We start from the raw sequence: 24,493 nt of genomic DNA on the forward strand, positions 1-24,493 counted from the left end.
AGACAGAATAAATTCATGTCAACTACTTTTGAATATTTTTAGATTTCTGGTACTTCTGAATTACACCATGAGTCGTTTGCGCCAGCTCTTACTGAGGTCAATTTAGCTTATTTACAATACAACTCTAGATTAAGTCCTCTTTATGCATCACTAAATTAAAATGGGCTGCACCAAACAAACAAGTTCTTACATAGAGATTAGTTGTTACTAAATATTTACGCTCACTGCTGTGTGTAATTGTTACATAGCCAAATGAACCAACTCACAACACTAATGTTGGCTTGCTAAAACAGTGGGACCAGTTTAGTGCAAAGAGTAAAAGATAATAATGGAATATGGCCAATCTGACCCAACACATGATAAAATGCTGTTTCATAGTGAAATAACTAGGAAGATTTTATGTCACATTTCAAAAAAATACGTTTTCATACCTCAAATTATACAATGCTATGCCAATAACTTTTGCTAAATAAGGTAACACGTAGGTTACAGTAGCTTTGCTAGCATAATCAGATATTTCCCTCTGTGAAACACAATTATTTCTTCACGTATTTATAAACAAAACAAGGTCATACCTACTTTTTCAAAGGACTGGAAGTAAAGTTTAAGATACTTTTTTTGCCCCCATAAAACTTTGATTTTTTTAAAGGTTATGTTACAATTGTGATGTAAAGTTCATACTTCCTGTTTACATATAGAAGTTGCCCTACTGACGTTTCCAAGCAACCAAGTTTTAATGGTGCAACACGGTTTAGCAAACCACTACTTTGAAACTAGCTAGTAGTTACTAAGAATTTAGAAAGGAATTCAGAAACTTAGTAATGGATTTACAAATAGCCTTTTCAACCCAATCCAGGTGTGTGTCTGCTCCTCAATTAGTTTCTCAGTTGTCTGAACATATGTCTGAATCTTGTCTGGCTGCTGTGTTTGCTGGGTGTTGACAATTGCGGCATGAAAAAGCACTTTCACCTTTCAGTGGGTCATTGCACTCTGGTCCAGACATGTGAAACTATAACTTCTAAACTAAATGCCTCTGGTTCAGTTGCACTTCTGTTACTGCAGCGGCATCTTAACTGAGGTGCAATTAGCGAGAAGAAAAACCTGTCTCATTTTGTTGTAGCAGAATATATAAGACTCTAATGGATATGATGTTTTAAATTAAGTCATGTCCCACAAAGGCGTCTTTTGGCGTGCATTTGGTGAACCTTAAACACAATCCTTGTAATAACTGAATTGCTGTAATTCAATATTCTTGATACTTTGCCTCAGTGTAAATGACTAATATGCAATAGAGGAATTTAATCACATTTAAAAGCATACCTTATAAGTCAGGGTTTCTTGGAACCTTTTGCTGTAAAAACAGAAAACATTTTGATGTTAAAAGTGCAGTGATTAAGACATTGGAGTAAAATGTATTTACTACACTTGTATGTCATTTGATTACTTGCTCAGGTCTGAGGTGGAGATGTTATTTTAGGGAAAATCACAAACAACATGCATTGTCTCTAAAACAAACCACTGTCTTTCAGCAAAAGAGGACCTTTTATAAAAACAGGCTTTTGCTATTACATGGGAACAAAGTCAGTTTGTTTGTGATGGTTAAACATAGTCAGATCATTGTTGAAGCTAATTAAAAATCAACACGAAGAGGGTCAGGGGTTAGGAGCCACTCAGGTCACATGGAAAGAAGACCCACGTTTAACTGGAGTAGTTAGGGCATTAATGAAATGGGCAGTTTAGTTTCACAGCTCATAAAAACCTGTGAACCGCCTGGAATGTCTACACCTGCATAATATCCACATGATTATCTGGAACATGACCTGAGGGGCAAAACACTAAAAGCAGCAAGATGAAAATTGACACAGTCAGGTGCGTAGGCCCCTCACACATACTGCCCTGCAGGAACACAGCTTCTTGTTGTCTATTACAGCTGCAAAGTCTTTTTGTCATTCTTTAATAATTTATGAGGAGTCAGAAGGTGTGAAATGTCAAGTTAGCAAACGTAAGGAAAGGAGAAACTTATTTTAAATTAACTAATGTTTGTAATTTTGCCTCTGTACACCACCACAATGAATTTGAAATGAAGCCATCAAGATGTGATTGAAGTGTAAACTTTCAGCTTTAATTCATGGGCTTTATTACAGCCATTTTTATGCATAGTTCCTCATTTAGGAGGCAGAAAAGTAATTGGACAAAGAAAGGAATCATTCCTCATTTGTTGGACGGGGTCCCCAAATTCACGTCAGAACACCTGAAACATAGTAACAGTCAACTATTTAACCAGTGCTCTACATAAGTGTGTAAGTATATTAAAGACCTGGTAACCACAGCAACAATATCTACGCTTTATGCTGGGTTACAAGTTGTGGCGAAAGGAGCATAAAGATTCTTTAAACTGCCAGCAACACGGAGATCACTGATGGTATCACACTCCTGTTTTTGTGGCAGGTGTCGCTTTTTGGTATGCCGCTGCCATTCTGCTGGCTTATGGCAATAATAAACCCTATGTCCCTCATTCTCACTATCATATACATTTCTCACTGACATACACCCACTTTAATTGACATACGCCACTGCTATTTATAATATGCTGATGCTGAGTGCAACTTATTTGATGGCTTATCTTTTCTATTTCACTGGCAGATAGCACAGGTGGTGTGCATTCATTGCTGGGTGTTGATGAGTGTGGTATGAAAAAGCTCTTTCATCTTTCACTGGGTCACTGCAATCTGGTTGAGGCATGTGAAGCTCTAACTTTTAATACACTATAATTCCATTACGAAGTGCTGTGCAGGAGTTTCAGGTACCTTAAGATTTTTAGATTCTTATCTATCGCGCGGTACTATCAGGGAAGCGTCATAAAGAGCTATCTACAGCAAAATAAGAACAAGGAGTCCTGCGACAGATGGTCTCGCCCCCAGAGAGCCCTGATCTCAACATTATGGAGTCAGTTTGGGATCACATGAAGAGAAGACACTGAGAGAGACTAAATCCACAGAGGAACTGTGATAAGTTCTCCAAGATGCTTGGACCAACCTACCTGCCAAGTACCTTGAAAAACTTTTTGCGTACCGAGGAGAACTGGTGCTGTTTAAAGGCAAAGGGTGGTCACACCAAATACTGATTTGATTTAGGTTTTTTCTGGTTGCTGCACTTTGTATTAAGATAATTGATAAATAAAAAACTATTAATGGCATGATTTTTGAAAGCATCCTCATTTAGAATTCTTCCTTTAAGTGCCTAAAGATTTTGCCAAGTATTTTACTTCTATTAATGCAGCAGCATCATAATTAAGATGCAACTAGTGAAAGCAAAACCTTGTCTCATTGCGGTGTAACAGAGTATGTAAGTAACTCAAATGAACATGATGCTTTAAAACAAATCATGATCCATGAATGCATCTTTTGATGGGCATATACTTGCATACCACTGGTGGTGTGCCACTTTTTTTTAAGTGTCCTATGCCGATCTTAAGTGGTATGTCACTGCTGTTCGACCAGCTTGTGGCACATGAAAATGGTATTTGACTTCCACTGCTATATACCAGTCCCCACTCGTTTGCGGCGATTCCTTATAGGGATACCGCTGCTGATACTGGTTGTAGTATGCTGCTGGAATGTACCACATGAAAACAGAATGTCACCGTCCCACTGGTAGAATCTACTATTGCTACTGTCAAAAAATTTACAGCGTATCTTTTCAGTTGATTGAAACCTATAAAAAAACGATTTTTTAGTCACAGAAAGAATCATTTAATGGATGACAGTAAAACACTTGACACACTGTCACACTGGCAGTCAGTCTGTGACCAGAGTTGCAAACCTTTGAAATCCTGAAAGAACACTGGCATCCAATAAGCAAATGGGGAAAATGTTACATTTGGATGGAATACTGGATGGAGAAAAGAGAAAAAGTAGGAGATCGCAGAGAGAGCCAGAGGTAACTCAACTTTAGGCTAGCTGTGACTCTGCAATGAATACTGATAACTAAATTCTAAAATAATTTTCACTCAGACACATAGTACCATTTTGCTGTTTCCCTGGCATTTTTGTACAGTTAAAAAAATAAATAAATAAAAATCTTGTACTCTGTGATGTTTCCAGTCATGGTTAAAATAACCATAAAGAGAACAATGGGAAGCAACTACATCAGAAAAAACATTTGTAAAATCCTTAATCACCACACCCTGTATGATGGTATCACCACAAACGGCCAAGCTGGAAAAGACTTGGCCCAACTTGGTCCAGTCAGTCTTAATGCCAAAACCATGGCTATAATCAGCCCAACAAATACAACATGTATCTCATCCTTAACTTGCTATTGATCACAGTCTCTCAGTTGCTACGACAGCAATCCTACACGACAGCTGTGTTTTGTAGCCTTCAGGATCTCAGTTGTTTTAGTGACATGCTACCTCGTAATGGTTCTTAAGCCATTATGGTACTATGAGTCAACAAAGGGCTGCTATAGCAACATGCTCAACACCATTAAAGTACAGCCTGTCTTTCCACCTTTCCCTCTATGCTGTTGTTTTTTTTTCTTCCATCTCTATTCAAACAGCATCATTTTTTAGCTTACAATATAACTAGGACTGAAAATGAAGTGGTTAATTCTCTGTAAGACTTTGTGTGATAATGTAATTCCAATAAGAGTAGCATCTCTTGTCTGTACCTTCAACTGGATTTTCAAGTCAGTCTGTAACATCCATTACAGCCTCTACATAGAAAGCCCTATTCTGTGTTGCAGATAGAACAGGGCTGAGCTTAAAAAGGTGAGGGGTGGACCCTGTTGTGGAGGCAATGCGACACTGCTGCCTCATACTGTTAGTTGTGATGATAAGAGACAGGAGGTGAACAGAAAGTAGCGACAATATATAGATTGTGTGTATATGCGTGAGAGAGAGCGACAAAATGAGTGGGACAATGATTGAGAGTGAGAGCACTAAAGAGAAACTAAAAAAAAAAAATAACTAAGAGAATGGGAGAGGTGAGAAGCACCGATACAAGCAGTGATCTAACAAGACAACTACCAGGTCAGAAACATTATTTTAAAAGGAAGAAACCTAGAGAGGTGACACTGGAGTGAAGTTTGGCGTGCAGGTACAAACCTCTTGGGGAAGGTGAACTTGACTGCGTTCTGGATGAAGCCGTAGCAACAGGGACTGATGACAAAGGCAGCTCCTGACTTGAGGCAATGCTCCATCACCATGTCTGTTGCAACGCCACATGCATGGAGCGCCACCTGTAGAAGCAAACAGACGAAAAGAAAAAGAAAAAAAAAAACGACCTGCTTTCACCAACAAAACCCAAGCTTTGCTGAAAACCTTCTTTGTCCAACAGAAAGACCAAAACTCAGAGCACTTGAGTACATGCACTCAGTCTCATTGATTACTTCATAATGGCTGCTGCTATGAAGGCCAGCTATGCTCTCAAAGGTGCAGACTTGGGGAGTTAGAGCAAAGAAAATGTATTAGTGCTTTTGAAGCAGAGGCACGAATTCCCATTGAATGGTAACTGTGGTGATGAACACCCAGCTATGCATTAGTAATGGTGTGCTTATATACTGGAAAGTGGAAAGGGACTAGAAGACCCAATATTATAGCCTGTCTGTATTCCAGCCATCTCTCTTTCAAGGTCCATCTGCAAAAATACATTATGTCTCTTCAAAGACAAAAGGTTTATTATATAAAGTACAGTGGTAAAACAGATGATTTTCCTCTCAAACATACATTAGCTAAATAGGTTCTCTGTTAATAGTCCAAATAAAATGCATTAACAGTCTGATGTGAAAATAGCTTTTCAGTGTCACTGAAATTAACCCCATCTAACTCAAGTAGAAACCTCAAATTTCTATTCTCCTTTTCCAAGAAGTTGTCATCTTGGCGTCCCTGAGTCTGAATCCACTGCACGTTGCCTTGACAACGGTGCCACAGAGCAGAAGTTCAGAGCCGGTCAGGACAGGACTAAGCCAAGATTGGCTGAGGCTCCCAAGATTAGCGCAGATAGAGACACTCTAAACACGGCCAAACCCACTCAGATGTAAATAAGCTCTCCCTGGAAGTTGCCCTGTAGCAGCAATCATTCAGTTCACAACTACACAAGAGACCAAAGGTGTACACTGAAAATTCTTATGTGTAATTTCACAGTCTGTACTTGGAAATAAGTTTTCTCATCTGTGTGAAGCGCTCCACATGCAAATATGATGTCTTTGGCCTGTGAAAGTTCAGCAGCAAAAGAATAATTTATTCCTCTACAGAAAGATTTAATAATTAATTTATTTAAATGTGAAGTTATACAAGGAGAGACTACACTTGAAAGAATAACCAGAAAGTAAAAATTGGGGAATTAGCATCAATTACCTGCTTAGCCTTGCATCTGACACCTGATTTTCTCTCCTGCATGTATTCATGGCATCAGGGGAAAAGTCTTATATTCTTTCAACAGCATGTTTCAGACTGCTGATTAGGAGGAGGAGTTGCTATCAAATAATGCATGATTTTACATCCCCCACATCCAAAGCAAAAATAATTAACAAAGTTACACCATCACTCTTACCCAGCTACTTAATGTAGTACATTAGTCATGCTGTGGAAAATCCTAATTACATTTTATAACCTTTAGCCTTGATTTAACATAAACACAAAACCACTCAACCAAATCAAATGCACACAACACACAACACTAAAACACATTCTGATATGTTGTGATGACAACATGCATTTCCAATCCTTAATGTATACAGCATCATTGTTAAGAATATTTTTTTATTTTTTGTGTTACTAAATAAAAATGCAAAATGGAAGAAGAAAATGTATGCCAGGCTGATTTAAAGCCATCTTACAGACATATAGTACAGTATTTCTAACATGACATACTAAGTTTGCCTCTGCACAAAGATTTAGCTGGAAGATGAAATCATAAATGAATATGAAACAACGGAAGAGCCTAAAGCTTTAATAAAACTACGTTGTTTTTTCTTTTTTAAATAAATGTGTCTTGTGGGGAGCAGAAAAGCTGTTTCAATCTGTATATCTCTCTCAATAATCACATCTCAGAAATTACAAGGCTTCATTATTCAGTCTTATTCCAGTAATTACATCCCTCTGCTGTCCTATAGGGGCCTGAGACAGAACAAGTTCCTGTGGTACAGCCTATTAATACTCTACTCAATCAACATCACACTCGTCTGCAGCTCCATACTGTTGCAGAGGAGAGTGATGCAACCATTTTTGAAAGCTCTGGTGGCTTTTCTTTGCTGTGTTGGATTTTTCAAAGTTCAGTTTTGTTTATTGCACTGACTTTGTTATATGGAACTTGATATTACCCAACAACATGCATCATATCCAAAAACTTTATCTCAGCAGAACCTAAACAATTGAGCTGTCCTGTATTGTATCTATAATGTGTGTGCCTGAATTGTGTTTGTATGGCCATACAAATATGTGCATGTGTATTTGAGTGGAAAAGACTAGAATAAATGTGATTACATATAATCAAAGCATTGTTTGCATTTCAAAGGTGGATGCGATACCAAATTTTACTGGAGATTAAAAGACTCAATCTTGAAGAGTTAAAAAAAAAAAAAAAACAAGAAAGAAAAACTGGACTCCTTAAATCAGTATTGGAATTACACCTGATAAAGCCTTATTGGAATTGATCAATGCCCATTTCTACATAAGTCTTAATGCAATAACAGAAAGTACAATTTTCTTCCCGCGACATAAAGAAGTCAACAGGAAGGATTTATTGTTAACAATCAGACCCTCAAGCAGAACCAATAATGGACCGGGATCTAATAAAAATCAAAATCAACTTCAAGCTCCACATTATTTCCTGCCTCCAAGTTCTGTAGGCTCAATGTTAGGGAAAATAAGACAGACTGGTTCTGAAACCAGTCTAATACCTGGGTCAGGCAACTATAGACAGGAATAGTAGACACTGTTAAGGTGTCCCCAAGAATAGGGACACCTCAACTTAATTAGCCTGATTCAATGACCGTGTCATGGTAATAATGGGACCACGTATAATACATGACAGGATTAAAATCAGTGTGATGACTGTCTACTTCATGTGGAAATATCTGAAATATGTTAAAAAAAAAAAAAAAACCCAGATATTGTAGAGAAGGATAATCTGTACTCTTTGTTTATTGCCAAGTGGAACAGGTCTCAGTGGAGTGGCAATACTGGAACAACAGCTACTTCTAATTACAGCACGTACATATATATTCTCGTTTTTCCCAGAGAGAGTTAAAGTAAGGCTACAAGAGCAGTTGGTTTTTCTGGAACTGGGCTAAGACACTGACCTGAGACACATAAATAACGACAGTGATCAAGAGTGATGATTGCCGGGGTTCTATAGGAAAGCGAAAAGATGCATGTGTGGGAATAGAAATTTAGAGTCTACGAAGGGTTAGAGGGGGGTTAGTTTTTTGTTTTTTTTTTAATCCCAAGTTGTTTTTGTGTGACAGAGCCGGATTCAAAAAACCCATATACAACCACAGTTAAGGACCTATTTGCTCTAAATTGATAGTAATTATCTGTTTGAGAAGTCAAGAGCTCTGTAGATGGAGGTGGGTGTTTTGAATAGGACCAGAAAGGGTTCCGATTTGCAGCTGGAGTGCTACCCAGAGCTGAATTTTAGTTTGTGTTAGCCCAATTTAGCATGAATTGGAAAGCTAGTAAAATATGTATTCTGTTGTCATAGGTATCTGTGCAGAATTAAACAACTGTGTAATGAATTAAGATGTAAAAAGCTGACAAAGCCGAGGTGCTTGCATAAAACTTGGAATGGCTGGCAGCCATTTTTACATTTATTACTAAGACTTTCCAAAGATTACACTCCCCTTTCTAAAGATGACTGGTAAACCTTTAATAAGAGCATAACTCTTAAGATCCTGGCAAAATGTTTTTGGAAGGAAACCAAAAGCATGTTTGGGCAGAAGATTTGTACAGTAAACAAGAACAAACAAAGGAAAGCAAATTATTAATATTCCTCATTCAAGAGATCCTTTTAAGTTGACATTACCTTTGTCCTACCTTTTGGCTCTCCAATAATTAAAGAGGGGACAGTATCATACACTGCTTAACTGAAGTGCAGACCACTAAAAGGATTTGATTAAGAGCTCCACTTTGGGAAATGAAAAGCCATCTTAGTTACTCTGACAAAAATAATTACACGTTGGCATTTGCAGTTTCTGGAAAAAGATGAAGGAATGACATGTCTCTCCATGTGATGTCTGGCTGTGTCTTCTCTGAAATATATAAATTTTTCAAGACTAAAAATACAGTGTTCAGACACCTTGCAGTAAAGTTGTGATTGTGGCAGAGTAGGAAGTCGCACATTGTTTATGGAGTGTTAATCGAAGGTGTTTCAATCCTTCATCAGAAATTAGAGCCACTGGGTTATTGGCTTAATTATTATTATTATATATATTAATATTTTAACTTCCGAACCAAAAGGTCGTGTTATGCCTCACTGTCAAAAAGTCAGTCGACTGTATATATGCATACGCTTCACAAAAATTGATATAAAAGCCAAATGATGGCAACTGTTTTCACAGCAATACTTTCAAACATCGGGCTAACATCTTACATACATTATAGTATATGGAATTGGATAATTCCTCTGGTGATAGAACTGTTAATGAATTTTAATGCAGTCTAATAAATTAATTTCTTCATGTCTTGGAATTGCAGATGGAAGCATATTTTCTTTGCAATGTAGCTCAATAAGATGGCAGTGGGACTACACCAGTCTGATTCTCTGTGTTTTCATGCACAAAAGCCATCATTTTGCCTTAAGATTGCTAATTCCATTTTCCCTATTTTTTAATTGTTCTGTTAGCAGACAATTCTGTTAGCAGACAATTCTGTTAGCGGAAAAAGTAATTTGATTTGCTTAAAACGTGTGAAATTTGAAAGTTGGATTATGATTAGTTTTAAAAAAAATGCAAATCAAATCAAGACAAAGGAAATTAAATAAGTGCTACAAATATTGCCGAACTACAGCTTCTGTATTATAGCAGTTACAAACGTAATGAAAATATGGTATAGTACAGATAATATTATAACTACCGTTACATTAAACATGGTGACTTTTGCAATCAGAGACTTTTTAAAACAAATTTTACTTTGCATTTACTTACAATACTTTAGCTTCAGTTATTCACAAATTAGTTAAGTCTTCAATTGCTAAGTCACATGAAATGGTTACCATGTTGTCTACAGATTCTATGAATCATCAAACAACAGATGGAGACAAAATTGATGCAAAGGCACATTTCCTTGTACAGAGTTACTTGCTATGCTCACCCCAATATGAAAAGGTCCTGTGAAGTAATCCAAATTGGCCTGAATGAAGCCGATGTTTTTCAGACCGATCTCTGCACTGCGACACTGGGCCCTCACCAAGGACTCTTCTTTGTTCTCTATGAGGATGACCTTGAATAAAAACTTAAAAAACTCAAAGAGCAGCATGTGATTGCTACTTCTTCAGATGACCTGGGATGAGCTATAATAAAATTAAAATGTATGGCAAGCGCATACATAGTTCAAGATCGACGTAGGAAAAAAACAATAAAAGTGTGAATAAAATTAAAGGAGGCCTATTCTTGGATAATAAATAGAACAACAGGACAAAACATAAAGACCACAGACACAATACAGGAGTATTGCAAGCATGCATTTAATGATTAAAAATAATCAATTCATCATCATCGGTTGATCTATCGGTTTATCTATTCATCTTTTAGTCTTTTGATTAAACACACACATCTGCACAAATAGACACACGTTACCTGGCAATCGGGAAGAGTGTGAGCCAACACAATCCCTACATGGCCCTAAAAGACAGCACAGAGAAAAATAAAGAAGAAATGAAAATGCACAACAAGGAAAATGGCACACATCAAGGAGGGCATCAATACAGTTATGATTAGTGCTGCCCTTTCCAAACAAGTGCTGAACCATTTCGCCATGCAGGGCTACTGCTCTGAGCATACATTTTCATGAGTGTAATTATTAGTCTGCCTGTGTACACCAGCCAAAAACAAAATGCATTTAAAGAGTAAAGAAAACTATGAGAACTAGTTCCTTTCAGATGGCTGCTAATGGAGCAGCAGTCTAATGTACCCAAGGTCAGGTGCAGTGATAAATATACATGAAAAAGCTGGACTGATGGATGAGTACACGTACCGTTCCACTGCAGAAATCCACAATGGTGTAACCTGGCCTGGCTAGCTCTGTAACCATGGCAACCAAGTTATTCAGCTGTTGCCTCTTCCTGACTGCACGGATATTTGACATTTTCCCTGCAAAAGAGCACAAGTTGTCATCTGAGCATAAAGTGGAAAAAGCAACAAGTTTTTACAGGCAGTTCCTCTGATAACTCGATTGAGGGAAAACATACATAAACATACATACGTAAACAAACATAAATGGAAAATCATTATAATTTTAAAAGCCTGTTTTGAAGCTTTGTTGGTTCCACTCAATACTGACTCATTACAATTCACCCTGCTTTGGCTTAAAAAAGATGTCAGAATACATGTTAAAAATCACACTACAGATTTTTCATTACTCTAATGTCTTCCCTTCCATGCCCCCACACCATCTCCCCACACCCCTCCAACTGCTCATCTTTTGATTTACAAACAAACATTTCAGGTATTGGCTATAGCACAATGATGAAAAGGCGTCCACTCTCTCATCAGCAAGTTTCCAGCCAAACAATCTTTTAACATCCTCAAAAGCAAGCCTCTGAGACAAAATTGTGCATCCTCCTTGTTTGCAACACAACTTTCTCTTGCTGTGCGAGCAGTATGTACCCCATTAACTCAAAGCACATTTCAGTCTCCTGCGTTTTCCTCTCCCATCTTCTAGCACGCCACATTGGCACTGAGCTGTTGACACGCTTTGCCGAAACCCTCTCTTGTCCATAAATCTAGAGTGACGAGTGTTTCAATTACTCCAGAGTCACACCCTCATATCCACACAGCTGGAATATCAGAAAAATACTAAAATATACTTTCTTGCTCTGTATACGACAATGGGGGAGGATAGACAGCGGAAGAAACTTTTCATTCCAGAGACACTAATAGGAAATTTCATTCAGCTGCTCACACTGGTTGTTATTGAGCTGATCCCAGTTGCAGGGAAAGCACAATGAAGGAAGTGAGGGATGAACTGAAATGGAGAGAAACAGTGGGAGGGTATTGACAAGACTGTGCTCTTCTTTTGGATGAGTAATTCACACAGGTCCAGGCACTTCTATGAATCCACAGCTCTGGAGAGGCTTAGTATAGAGGCGTTTTGATTCATCTGAACATATGTAGATTTTAATTGCTAATTGCAATGCAGTGGGTGATCAAATTCAACAGGGCAGAAATAGAAAGGCTTAGTATGGAAAAATATAATAACCAGACAGAGAAACAGTGTAGGTTATCCACATAGGACTCAAACTTCTCATGTGATGTCGAACACACTAAACATGCGAAAACTGACATTTTAACCACTTGGGTGCAACACTCACATATTATTACCTAATGTAGTTGATATGGCAAACTTGTTAGCAAAACCTTGGATATTAACACATTTAGCAGATACAGAGCAACATTAGCATTCATTTGGAATCGTGTTTCCGGCAACCTGACTAAAGTAAGTCCCAAATTCCCTCTATTTTTAGCTCTGTTATGGTCTCCACCAACTCCGGAGGAGAATATCTGTCTCTTTAGCTGCTAAATGCTTCATTATGTTCACTGTCTGTTATTTGGTGCTGGACAGGTAGCGTTTGTAGAGCTTTCTTGCTGAAATCAGCTGTCTGCAGCAGCTGGAAACGCTATGAGAGTGGTGAGATTAAACCGAAAAAGAAGGGTTGTGGGCCTGAAAATCAAAAGAATCAGCTGAAAGACGTTAAAACGCTCTCTAGAGCTGTGGGGAACTGCAGAGTCGCATAAGTGAGTTCATCTCTACAAGTGGCCACTTTCATATACAAGCAGTCATATGATCCATTGTTTGTAAAAATACTGATTATGGCCACTTGAAAAAATAGAAGGTTTTGCCCAATACCCAATCTAGGAAATGCCTTAAACTTAGTGTTTTGCTAAATATCCCGATTCCCAAACTTTCACTGTAAACTTTGATTTGTTGTTGACGCATTTGTGAGCGAGGATGTACAAATCCTGTTTTATGCTTCAAAGGCAAGAATGTGTGTTGGGCCAGTCAAAGGTGTTTACAAAAGGTTGCACAAATGTATCAGACACATCCTTAAATTTTTAAATATCTGCTGAGTGCAGAAAGGGACTGAGGTCAGTTACACAAAACAAAACAAAAACTGAAGTGCAAAAAGTTGTGTGTTCCATGTATAAAAAAAGTGTATAAATTGATTTTACAGTCTGTGTTTGTCTGTGTATGTTTGATTTTCTGTATTTCTACTCAAACGGGACTTTCTTTGATGAAAGCTGTGTTGACCACACAGCTTACGGTCAAACCCATAAGCTACGTAGAACTGAGTGGGTGGCAGCAGAGGAGCTATACACATGCCAGTCGACTTCTGCCTTTGTTTTCAGTCTCACTTTTTTAATGTGGGTTGAGGGAAAAGAGTAAGTCTGAGAGAGATCTTTAAAGTTCATGTGCTGGGTCACTGTAATTGCATCAAATTCGAACAATATTTGATGAACATCATAGAGTATATGTCACACAGAGTAGAGGTCAAAAGATGTGAAAAGAAACACAAGAGAGAGAACACACTGTAGAGAATACTAAATATTCCTATATAAGTTTAATGACACAAATAACATGAGAATAGTTTCGTCATATTTTCCTTGGATTTCAAATGGTTCACCTATAAAGTGGACTTTAAGGTATAAAGTGAGTCTTCAAAAAATGTCATACACTATGAATTTGTAGTAGACACATTAGAGGAAAAAAGTTTTATTTATTTTCTCTTTATTTTGGTAAGTGCTTTGGGAGAAAAGGGAAAGGGAGAAAAATCAGTATCTTAACCAGAGACCGTCTTGCGATGGAATCACGCCAGACGTGATGTCGATGTTCCGACCCCATGAGTACTCAGTAGTCATTACTGCATTATTGACAAGAGTCGCGCCTGGTGTGATCCCATCGCCAAGACTGTCTGTAGTTTTACCTGATGTCTTAGAGAGGAGGAGAATGATTGAAACTGGGATACAGTGCTCTACGACTTAAAACCAATGTACAGACAGACAGACACCTGCCAAAGTATTCAAAACTGCCCCTGTGGTAGTAGGTGTCTCCAGGACCACATTTTGCCACGATGACACACACACAAACACACAAAGTGAAAACAATACCAGCCCCGCTATTACAGCTGCTAATCAAAGATACAAATGCTTATAATTATTACATAGTTTTAACATTGAAATATAGTTTTATCAAAATCAGAATGACTGACCATATCAATCCCCAAAGAGAATTTCCCCCTCAACTTGCAACCTCATTGAAGGTTTCATTTAGTCCTCTCTTTCTGCCTTAACACAGCTGAAAGTGTGTGTAAACTGTGAGGCTGTTAAATATTCAATACTTAATTAATATATTAATCTTCATTGGCTGTCACTTGTGCCACTGCTGAAAAATGATGCTTAATATCAGTAGTAGTACCGATAAAAGGTATCAGTATTTCACTGTATTACACTCTAAGGTAGAGACAATTATTCTGGGTATGTCACTTTTTTTTCCAATCACTAAAAGATGGGTCATATGGACGCTGGTACATGTGAACTTGCTTCGTTCACCTCTCAGTTTGATCTGGTGTATAGAGATGTATCCAGTTCCATAGGAGAAGTACCTCTTGACCCTGCCCATTCTCTATCAAGCAGTGCTGCCGCGTAATGAGCTCCAAAGGTTATGGTCCTACATTGCTTCTTTGCTCAGAGGGGTGCAGATACAACTTGTAGGCAAGCCCAGGGGCATCATGGGACATCCTCATTTGTCTTTCAGGAACAACTCGGCACTGATTTGCAATCCACTTGCCTGGCAGAATGCTGATACCGGATGATTCTGTGAAACCATGGAATATGTTCAATTAAAAGGTTTTTGAATAGTCAAAGTCAACATTTTTATCACTTATTCCTACAATATCCATACACAGCGACTACAGTATGGTTAGTATGGCAAGTGTGGCTAGAAAGATAGCATTAATTAGTGGTCTGAGACAGGGCACAAACTCTAGTAAGAATGCCTCATGACCTGTCAGAGGTGTTCGAGACACAAGCAACTGGCAGGGACACCAAGGACACACTGAAAGGTAAAAATCGCTCAGATGGTGTCCTGCTTGGGATCCCCAGGAAGAGACGGAGAAAGTATCTGACAAATAGGCATGTTTCCTTTTTTCCAGGAGTGCAACTGAGGTCAGCCTCTCTGTTGCCGCCACAGCCTTGACCAGGACAAGTGAGTGAGTGGATGGAAGGATGGATGGACCGACCATCATTGGCCTGTGTTGCCAGCGTGTATGTGAACCTTCTTTTTGACCATCTACAGGAAGCCCTGTCACCACTGTTACCCTTCAAGTATTAGATAAATTTACCGCAGCTGTAATGTCTCTCCGTCACACTTATCACCGTGCATGTATTAGACAGCAGGAAACATAGGTATCAATGCAGGGCTTGAAGCTAGGATGGTCTCCCTATTCAATAAACAAAATCATTACATGACAACATGATGCCGAAGTTGCCAGCTTAAGAATAAGCTATCATGTGACAGCTAGCATTAGCCTCAATGACAGTGAATACAACCACTGCATCAGAATGAGGCTCAGGAGAATAAAACATAACACCACGATTTTGACATGGAAACCTCAAAAGTTTTATCCCAACTTACGAGAGAAAAAACAATCACAGACCCTGTAATTCACAGAGAGCTATGAAAGAGAGGGGCAAATCTCCACGGTAATTTTTTTGCACTTCTTTTCTCATGCATGCCAACTAGATCTGCTGTCTTCCAGCCAATATAAGCAGCCACAGCAATCACAAGTATGACAGAAACTGACTGCAACTGTCATCTAGCCAGGGCAAAACGATCCACTACCAAGAAGAGTCGCTGACAGATGGACATTAACTGAACTCTCCTTCTCTGTCATCATTCACATCACATAGTATGTACAAGACTGAGGATGAGCGCCATTGTTTTAGCAATTAGTCAGGCACTGTCTTTTTTTAGCATTACACTATAATTCTCTATATATAAAAATGCAAATAAACATACATGAATTATCACTGAATGAGTGAAGATTAAGAATACATCAAGTAAAGCTATATGTCTGAGACGATGTTACAGGAAATTAAAGGCTATAAATAACTGGATTAAAAGACTCCTTTCAAACTGAAACTTGGAATCACGGAGTATAATTCTCTAATTGTATTAGAGAAACAATTTGAACACACTTGCAAAGGAAAATACAATCTTTGGCCAACTTTGATTGCATAATAAGGTCTTATTTTTCTTACAACAAGGAGAACCAAAAAAAAGAATCAGAATCAAGTGTAATTTACTTGATAGCAGTGCAGCTATCTGCCTGTTTATGTTTTTTCTGAAGATACTAATTTCTGAACAAAACCTGACACAAGGGAAACTGCAATGGGAACAAGTGCAATTATCAGACAGATGACAGATGTGTTTCTTGTTCTAAGAGTTAAAAAAAAAAATGATGAAAAATAAATGCATAACATAATTACAATATTCTTTGGATTTTTAGATTCGACTGAATGAAAATGTAATTACTTCCTTTTTCCGGGTTAGGTTTCCTTGACCTCTATATTCTGCTGATATGTCCCTTTGGTTGGAATCTGATGGGGCTCAGGTGTTTTCTGCTCAAAGACTTTTCTGTTTAACCTCCTTTCACAGGCTAATATGAGCCGAAAACAGAATATACTGGTGGTGTTTATGAACAAGTGCATTGACACCATCCCACCCGCATCCCAACTACTGGCACAAAGCCGGAGATGAAAGAACCAATAATCATCTTGATACCAAGGAAACAATTTTTCTAATTTTCAAGCGGGTTGATATATCCCAGTGCTCACTCAGAAGAAAACATACTGTGGCTGCTCACTGGGGGAGACTGAGGATCCATTAGCCTGTGTGTCGTCTACTGTGAAAAGGTGCCTACCTCTGCTGCTGCTGGCAGAGAGCCCTGTTCTCTTCCTTACCCCACGGCCTTATCAAGCAGGTCCATCACACAGATTAGAACGCAAACACACCGCTGTGGCACAGGGGGGCCTCTGTTTGGGCTCCGCAGGATCCAAAAGCTAACATCTCTCAGCGGACATGCTGGTTTGAAGAGCAAACATGAGGAGAGCTGGTTGGAGATCCAGGTTTAGATAAAGTTTCAGTATTTTCAGTTACAGTGTTTTCATTTTATATTTGTTTTGAAAAAGTATGGCTAACTGTAGTTATTTCCATACTAGGCAAAATACATATAGGAAATGGTTCCTTTCTGAAAACCACATTAGAAAGAGGGGAATTGTTATATAATTATATCTGAAAACAATTTACATGCTCTCTATGAAAAGAGAATGTACCAGCTCTTGTTGACAGAGTAAGCCTGTTACTTTATCAGTGTACTGTTATGTAGATTATTTCTAGCCTTAATTTTAGGCTAGAAAATTTCCATATATTCACCTAAAGTGTGTACACCAAAGTTACACGGCCCCAAAAGTGCCCAGCAACTTACAGAAGTCATCTGCTGGCTCACGTTACGTGTTTTGCTGCTTTTGGAAGGAAAGCATCTCCAGATGTGTTTACCACAGAAATGTCCCAGACAGTGGAGACACCATATGTTTGGGGCAACGACCAAAACATATGGTGTCACAGGACGTCACGTTAGAAAATGGTGAGCCCTAAAAGGACAGATTTGAAAACACATTACCGAGAAACTTTACTGTACATGTTTCTAAAACTGACTGCTTCCAAGAATATGTGAGTATATGACTAAGTAGTACAATGAATGATTTCATTATTTTATTGTATTTTACATGCTCATTAACTCCTGTTGTGTTGGTTAATGTGCTTTTATAAAAAAATGTATTTTTATTTTAATGTCAATATATATTCAAAAGATATTAAACATGGTATGTCTGTTTTACATCTTCAAATAGTCTTTACCCAAAACCGCTGCCGCACAATAGCTTGTCATTTTATAATCATCATCTTATTATGGGCTGATATGGAATACTGCTGAGTATTGCATAAAATACACAAATGTTCGGGGCAACACTGTTTCATCCTTTGGCGTGGCAATGTTTATACTCCTCCAGGAGAAGGCAACCGTAATGATTTTTTTATTAGTTCGGTTTTCACACCTCACAACCAATTTAATGAAAGCAAATAAGCAAAAGCACCGGTCAATAAATCCTGGAGAAACTCTGAAAAGTGTCACTAGCGAGAAGGGAGACATTCCATCTGAAGTAAGCAATACTGGACCGCTCTTAAGTGTAAACCTTTGCATTCAGATCCATAGATCTTAGTGTATGTGTCAGTATTAATGGCATGATGTGCATGTGCACATGGGTCGTGTGCAATCAGGCCGTATCCAAGCACTCCTGATCTAACTGTTCATGTATACACAGGGGCAAACAATATGTGTAAGTGTTGTGTGAAGTGAAATAGATACAGCAAGGTGTGGTGGATCATTAACTACTCAGCCTGACTTTCAGCAGCTCCTCTGATATGTATCATGTCTGAATGCCTGGATACTGCTCAGGTAGTCATGAATGTACAAGTGAGTCAGTTCAGACAGGATCAGGTTGTCTGTCTTAGTCCTTCTGAGGAACAATAACAATGTTTTTTTTGTCTCGGCAGTTGCTCAGAACAATGCAGTGTGTGTGTCATAAAATCAACCAGTGTTGTTGTAACTACTGAATGATATCAAATCCGTTCATTGACTAATCCACTACTGGTCCAGGTATGTGAATGTGCCATGCCAACAAAAGGCTGACTATTTCAACCGTGACTCCTGTTAAACTGCCTGGTGTGAGAGAGGATCCTGTATTTCCTTTATGTGACTGAGTGCAAAGAATGCAAAGTGCTGTGAATTGCATCGCACCTGGGTTCTGCAGGAGTAAACTGAGCACTGTAAATAGTGCTTCTGACCACCTAATAAACAAACAGTGTGGAGCTCAGTAACAAAAGTAAAGTGGATTACCAAGATTCTGACATAAGAATACGCAGGGAAAGCTACAGGCTTAACAACATGGTACATAATAGGGCACCGGCTTAGGAGAGCAGGAAAACATGACCTCTTAAAATCCTGAGTTTCTTGACATTAAGGAGAACGTTTCTGCACGGTATGAAAGTATCACCAAAATATCCTGTGTCTTGTTCAAATACTTCATTAATGACTTGATGATCACTTTGTGATGGTTACATTAAGTGAAGTCCAAGGGGTCATGGTTTATACAACTGCACCATTGTAACTAATAGAAATATTCTAGATGTTTTGTTCATGTAAAACATTTGATACTTAGCGAATTAAAACTCTAATTACACAGCTAATTACACGTTTGCTATAGCCTGTCAGAACACATGCAAGAGCTCTCGATTTTAAGTAGAACGTTTTCTCAATGCATTCTTTGAATATCTTTAAAACAACACAGAACAAGCCAAGCAATCCTCCCTACGAGCACAAAGTCTTTAACCACAAGTCCTTGTTTAAGTTTTCTATCAGTTCTGTGTAGTTTGTTGGCGTGTGCACATGTAGCTGCTGCTCATAGAGATGTGTAAGTATGATCAGGGAAATTGGAGGGGAAAGTAGACAGCTGTTGCACAATAGGAGCCATGATTTGAAATATGAGCCAGCAAATTAAAAACGTTTTAAAACAAATGAGGTTATCTCGTCAGTGCTGGATCCGCTTTGCATGGTTTTAATTTCTGTAGAGGGAACCAAAATGATTTATCACAATTCCACAGAGTTAAAGCCACCTTCTTCATATTCTTTGTGGGACAAGATTCTGGCAGTAACCCATGTTTTCATGAACGGATGAATAATATATAATAATATTTTGCTGGCATGGCTATAGGTTTACCTTGGCATGGACTATTACAGGCAACTTGCAGTGTCTTCTCCATAATTTACAATTTGGAACTTTGAACTATATGCACTGGTGCAGAAAAGGTTATGTTCTTTATTATGGAAATCTACGGACCAAAGGTACATTGGAGGGACTTTGTTACATCTATGCAAAGTGTTGATGGGAGGATCTAGAGAGAAATCTGAATTCAGAGTGCTTTTCTGGCAGTGTAAATATTCCAGGGAACAATCCCAAAAGCTACAGCACCACACAACATAACTGCAATTGTGCTGTGAGGTATTTACACAGCCAAACACCGAGCAGCACCTAAATACTGCATAATCTTGTTGAGTCGGCTTGAAGTAGAAAAAGACATTCACAATACTGAAAGCTTCAATTGCTGTCAAGTTGTTCGCTTTCACAGCAGCAGTTACTGAAATTTTTCAATGTATTTGCGTAAGACTGTGATGACAAGAAAAAAGAAAGGTAATGAAGACAAACACAAGAGGAATAAAGTTCTCACTGTGCATCCTTCAGCAGCTTTGGAATGTCTGTCAAAACAAGACCAGACGTAGCTGTAGGCGAGAGGTCTGCATAATTATGGAACTCCCATGGTCCCTCCTACAGGTCACAGCACATACCTAATTTGTCTAACGTGCTTTGTTTGAAAATGGGCATAGAAGCAAACTGAGATATCAGTTTTGTGCTTCTAAATACATCCAATTATTAACTTTTCTGCTGCACATGGACAGAGCATCACATCAATACATGCTTAACACTTTAACTCTACATCAACTGTCATACTGGAAATCTGAACTTGTGCTGGTAGGGCTGAAGTGGTTATGGTGTAAATTTAATCCATTTGGATTTTTTGATTTTTTTGTTAGTCAAAAAAAAGCTGTTTAAAAGAATAATTTTAACTCTGGAAACTTTTGATGAGCTTGAATGGATAAATAAATCAATGAGAAATGTACAGTTAGGTCCATAAGTATTTGGACAGTGACAGAATTTTCATTATTTTGCCTCTGCATACAACTAGGGTGGATCTGAAATGAAGCCATCAAGATGTGATTGAAGTGTAGACTTTCATCTTTAATTCAAAGGGTTTAAAAAAAAGATATTGCATTAACTGTTTAGGAATTAAAGCCATTTTTATACATAGTGCCTCATTTTCAGAGGCTCAGAAATAATTAGAAAATTGACAGATGATCAGTTTTTATGGCTGGGTGTAGCCTGTTCTTTCATTATTTCATTATAAACTAAGCAGATAAAAAGGTCCTGAGTTGATTTTAAGCCTTGAATTTGCATTTGGTAGCTGCTCATGGGAACTCTCAATATGCGGTCCAAAGAGGTGTCGATGCAAATGAAGGAGGCCATCATTTGACTGAAAAAATAAAAAAAAACCTATCACACAGATGGCATGGGGAGTGAAGGCTGGCCCTTGTGGTGCATTCCCACAGAAGAGCTACTGTAGCACAAATTGATGAGAAAGTTAATGCTTGCTATGACAGAAAGCTTCCAGAGCACACAGTGCATTGCAGTTTGCTGCATAGCTGCAGATCGGTTAGAGACATACTGACCCCTGTCCGCCATTGAAAGCGCCTACAATGGGTATGTTAGCGTCACAACTGAACCATGGAGCAATGGAAGAAGGTGGCCTGGTCTGATGAATTATATTTTCTTTTACATTATGTGGACGGTCTGGTGCATGTGCGTCGTACCTGAGGAAGAGGTGGCACCATGATGCACTATGGGAAGAAGACAAGCCTTCGGAAACAGTATGATGTTCTGATCAATTTCTGCTGGGAAACCTTGGGTCCTGGCATTCATGTGGCGCTTACTAGGACATGTACCACCTACTTAAACACTGTTGCAGACCAAGGACACCCCTTCATGGCAACAGTATTCCCTGATGGCAGTGGCCCCTTTAGCAGGGTATTGTGCCCTGCCACACTGCAAAAACTGTTCTGGAATGGTTTGAAGAACGTAACAAAGAGTTCAAGGTGTTGATTTGTTCTCCAAATCCCCCAGATCTCAATCCAAATGAGCTTTTGCAGGATGTGCTCGAAAAACAGGTCCCATCCATGGAGGCCCCACCTCGCAAATTATAGGACTCAATTGATCTGATGTTAATTTCTTGGTGCCAGATACGAGAGGACACCTTCAGAGGTCTTGCCTCAGCGGATTGGAGCTGTTTTAGGGGGACAATGGGGACCTGCACAATATCAGGCAGGTGGTTTTAATGTTGTGGCTAATCGGTGTATATGCCTTCAACTGAAAACTATTCTTGAAAATGTTTTAAAAGAATGGCGAAAGAGAGCCAAAGGCAACACCATGATAAGTTCAACAACACATCTCTGTTACTTCTATTTTATTTCAACATTTATCAAGATAATAATTGTATATTTTGGGCGATAATCGCAATATGACATTTTCATATTGGCACATGCCTAGCAGACAGAACAATCTCACCCCTTTTAGATACCATTTACTGTCCAGGCTGTGTCTCCTGAGTGCTGTTCACTGTACTGTTTGAAGTGGACGTAGCAAAACAACAACTACACTCCTGTGCTTTAAAAATCAGGGAGTTTGGAATTAATCCATCCTGTCAGTGAATTTGTATTTGGCATGGACAGTGGAAAACAAATATTATGGTTGTTCAGAGAGGATTCAAATGACTGAACTTAAGTGATCCTGTCCAACACATTCACAGTTCAGTTCAGGTAAGAAACAAATGATCTGAGGCTGCCCACAAGATGACACATTGGTAAGTCATGTCCACAAGGAAAACACAAATTTTTTGCTATATCTATGGAGTTAAAATGGATTTTAAATGTTAGTATATCAACCTGTGATATAACAAAAGTAGAATTGTTTTACATACACACAAACAGCAAAACAAGATTGGCTGCACATGACCATAAATTTGACCAAAATACTCACAACAGGCTAAAATCAGAAAAGTAGTGTAAGATGCATCACTCAACACAGAATTCCCATCCTGAGCTAAGGACCATGTACAGAGGAATGATGGAATATGGATATTGTAATGTGTTATTGAGGCTACTCTCCAATTTCATTTTCCTGTACTAAAAACCTTAACATACTATATCTCCTCCAAAACTGCCATCGGTACACCCTAAGGTGCCAGACATACTCCGTAACCCATGACGTGCACATAAATAAAATACCATACTGGGTGTCTGCTAAATTTCGGGCTGCACAAGGACAGTCTGTGTGTTTTGGACATGTATCTGTTTATACTACATTGGGTGTCTGCATACATGGATGTGTTCAGTGGTTGTTGGCATTAACAGTCCCGGCATACAGTTGAAAATTTTAAGATGCACGTGGATGGACTACACGTTGCTGAGGTGGGCAGATGATGAAATTTATGTAACACAGAACCTTGTTGCGGCCCATTGGCACAAAATGGATATGGAAAGTATAATTTGGGGGAAAAAAGCAACTTCAAAGAAGCACCGCATTTTTTATAGGTGAGACACACCATGTTTACACCATCATCTGAGAGTGTTATTCTGTGTTTCCACCAACAAGTGAACAAATGTAAGAGAGCTAAAATGTCTAGGTGATGAATCGAGTAGACGAGCGATAGAAAATTTTCTATTCTCACTTTTTGACGTAAGGAATTTATTATGTAAAATTACCAATTAGTATATTTATTGTAAATTGCACACAGCTGAATAAAATCACTTCTGCCGCTGGGAATTTTTAATTGGAATTCTTCATTAATATTTGACATTTTAGAGAAGAATTTTTAGTGACACTTAAAAGTTGTTAGTTGTATCCCTGAACATTGGGGTCTGGGTTTCCTGGTGGGTTTGGAACAAGATCTTTTAAGTAAGTATGGTGTGCAAATGTGCGGGTATAAGCAGTTGTGGGAGTGGATGGGCATCAAAGGAAAAAAAAAAAAAGTTAGATCTACTTTTAACATCACCAAGCAGATGGATTTTACGACACTGACTTGACTTAAATTTTAAAAAATGGAAATGGTAAATTACTGACTACTACTAGGATTATTTGTTTGCATGACTGTACTGTAAGTACACAATTTTCATGCACAACAGAATGGGCATCATCTATGTTTTATTTCTCTCATGCATTACTTTAATTAGAAGAAGCAAAATTTTTAGTTTCTTATACTTTAAAAATGAGCAGAAGTATATATGGAATATATATTTTCTGAAAATAAAGTCAACAAAATAAATGCAGCTGTTCTTCCTGTTATGTCTCCTGAAAACCTTCCCCCACAATTTCTCTTTTAAACTAAGCAGTTTGTTTTTATTCAGGTCACAACTCTTCCCTTTCATCCCTTGCTCTCTGTTCTCTTCCGGGGCTTTCAAAGTAGGGGAGTAAATGGCACAACAATGGCGTCTGTGGAGGGCCATGTCAACATCTTTTGGCCTGCCACCATTGAAAAATCTTACAGTATGTC

At 38.5% G+C, this 24,493-nt stretch overlaps 1 protein-coding gene across 4 annotated transcripts in view; it reads right to left on the minus strand.

Moving 5' to 3' along the window:
* gstcd (glutathione S-transferase, C-terminal domain containing) overlaps positions 1-24,493 on the minus strand; it is a 50,475-nt gene that overhangs the window by 6,981 nt on the left and 19,001 nt on the right. For all 4 annotated transcript variants that reach the window (XM_040145904.1, XM_040145903.1, XM_040145901.1 and 1 more), the window contains 5 exons: positions 11,195-11,310; positions 10,798-10,842; positions 10,313-10,441; positions 5,108-5,241; positions 1,321-1,351 (listed from right to left, as the gene is read on the minus strand). In XM_040145904.1, the coding sequence (XP_040001838.1) occupies positions 1,321-1,351; positions 5,108-5,241; positions 10,313-10,441; positions 10,798-10,842; positions 11,195-11,310 (455 nt within the window). The remainder of the gene's footprint in view (positions 1-1,320; positions 1,352-5,107; positions 5,242-10,312; positions 10,442-10,797; positions 10,843-11,194; positions 11,311-24,493) is intronic.

This window comes from Xiphias gladius, chromosome 15 (genome assembly GCF_016859285.1).
Source record: "Xiphias gladius isolate SHS-SW01 ecotype Sanya breed wild chromosome 15, ASM1685928v1, whole genome shotgun sequence".
In the NCBI taxonomy this organism is placed as follows: domain Eukaryota; kingdom Metazoa; phylum Chordata; class Actinopteri; order Istiophoriformes; family Xiphiidae; genus Xiphias; species Xiphias gladius.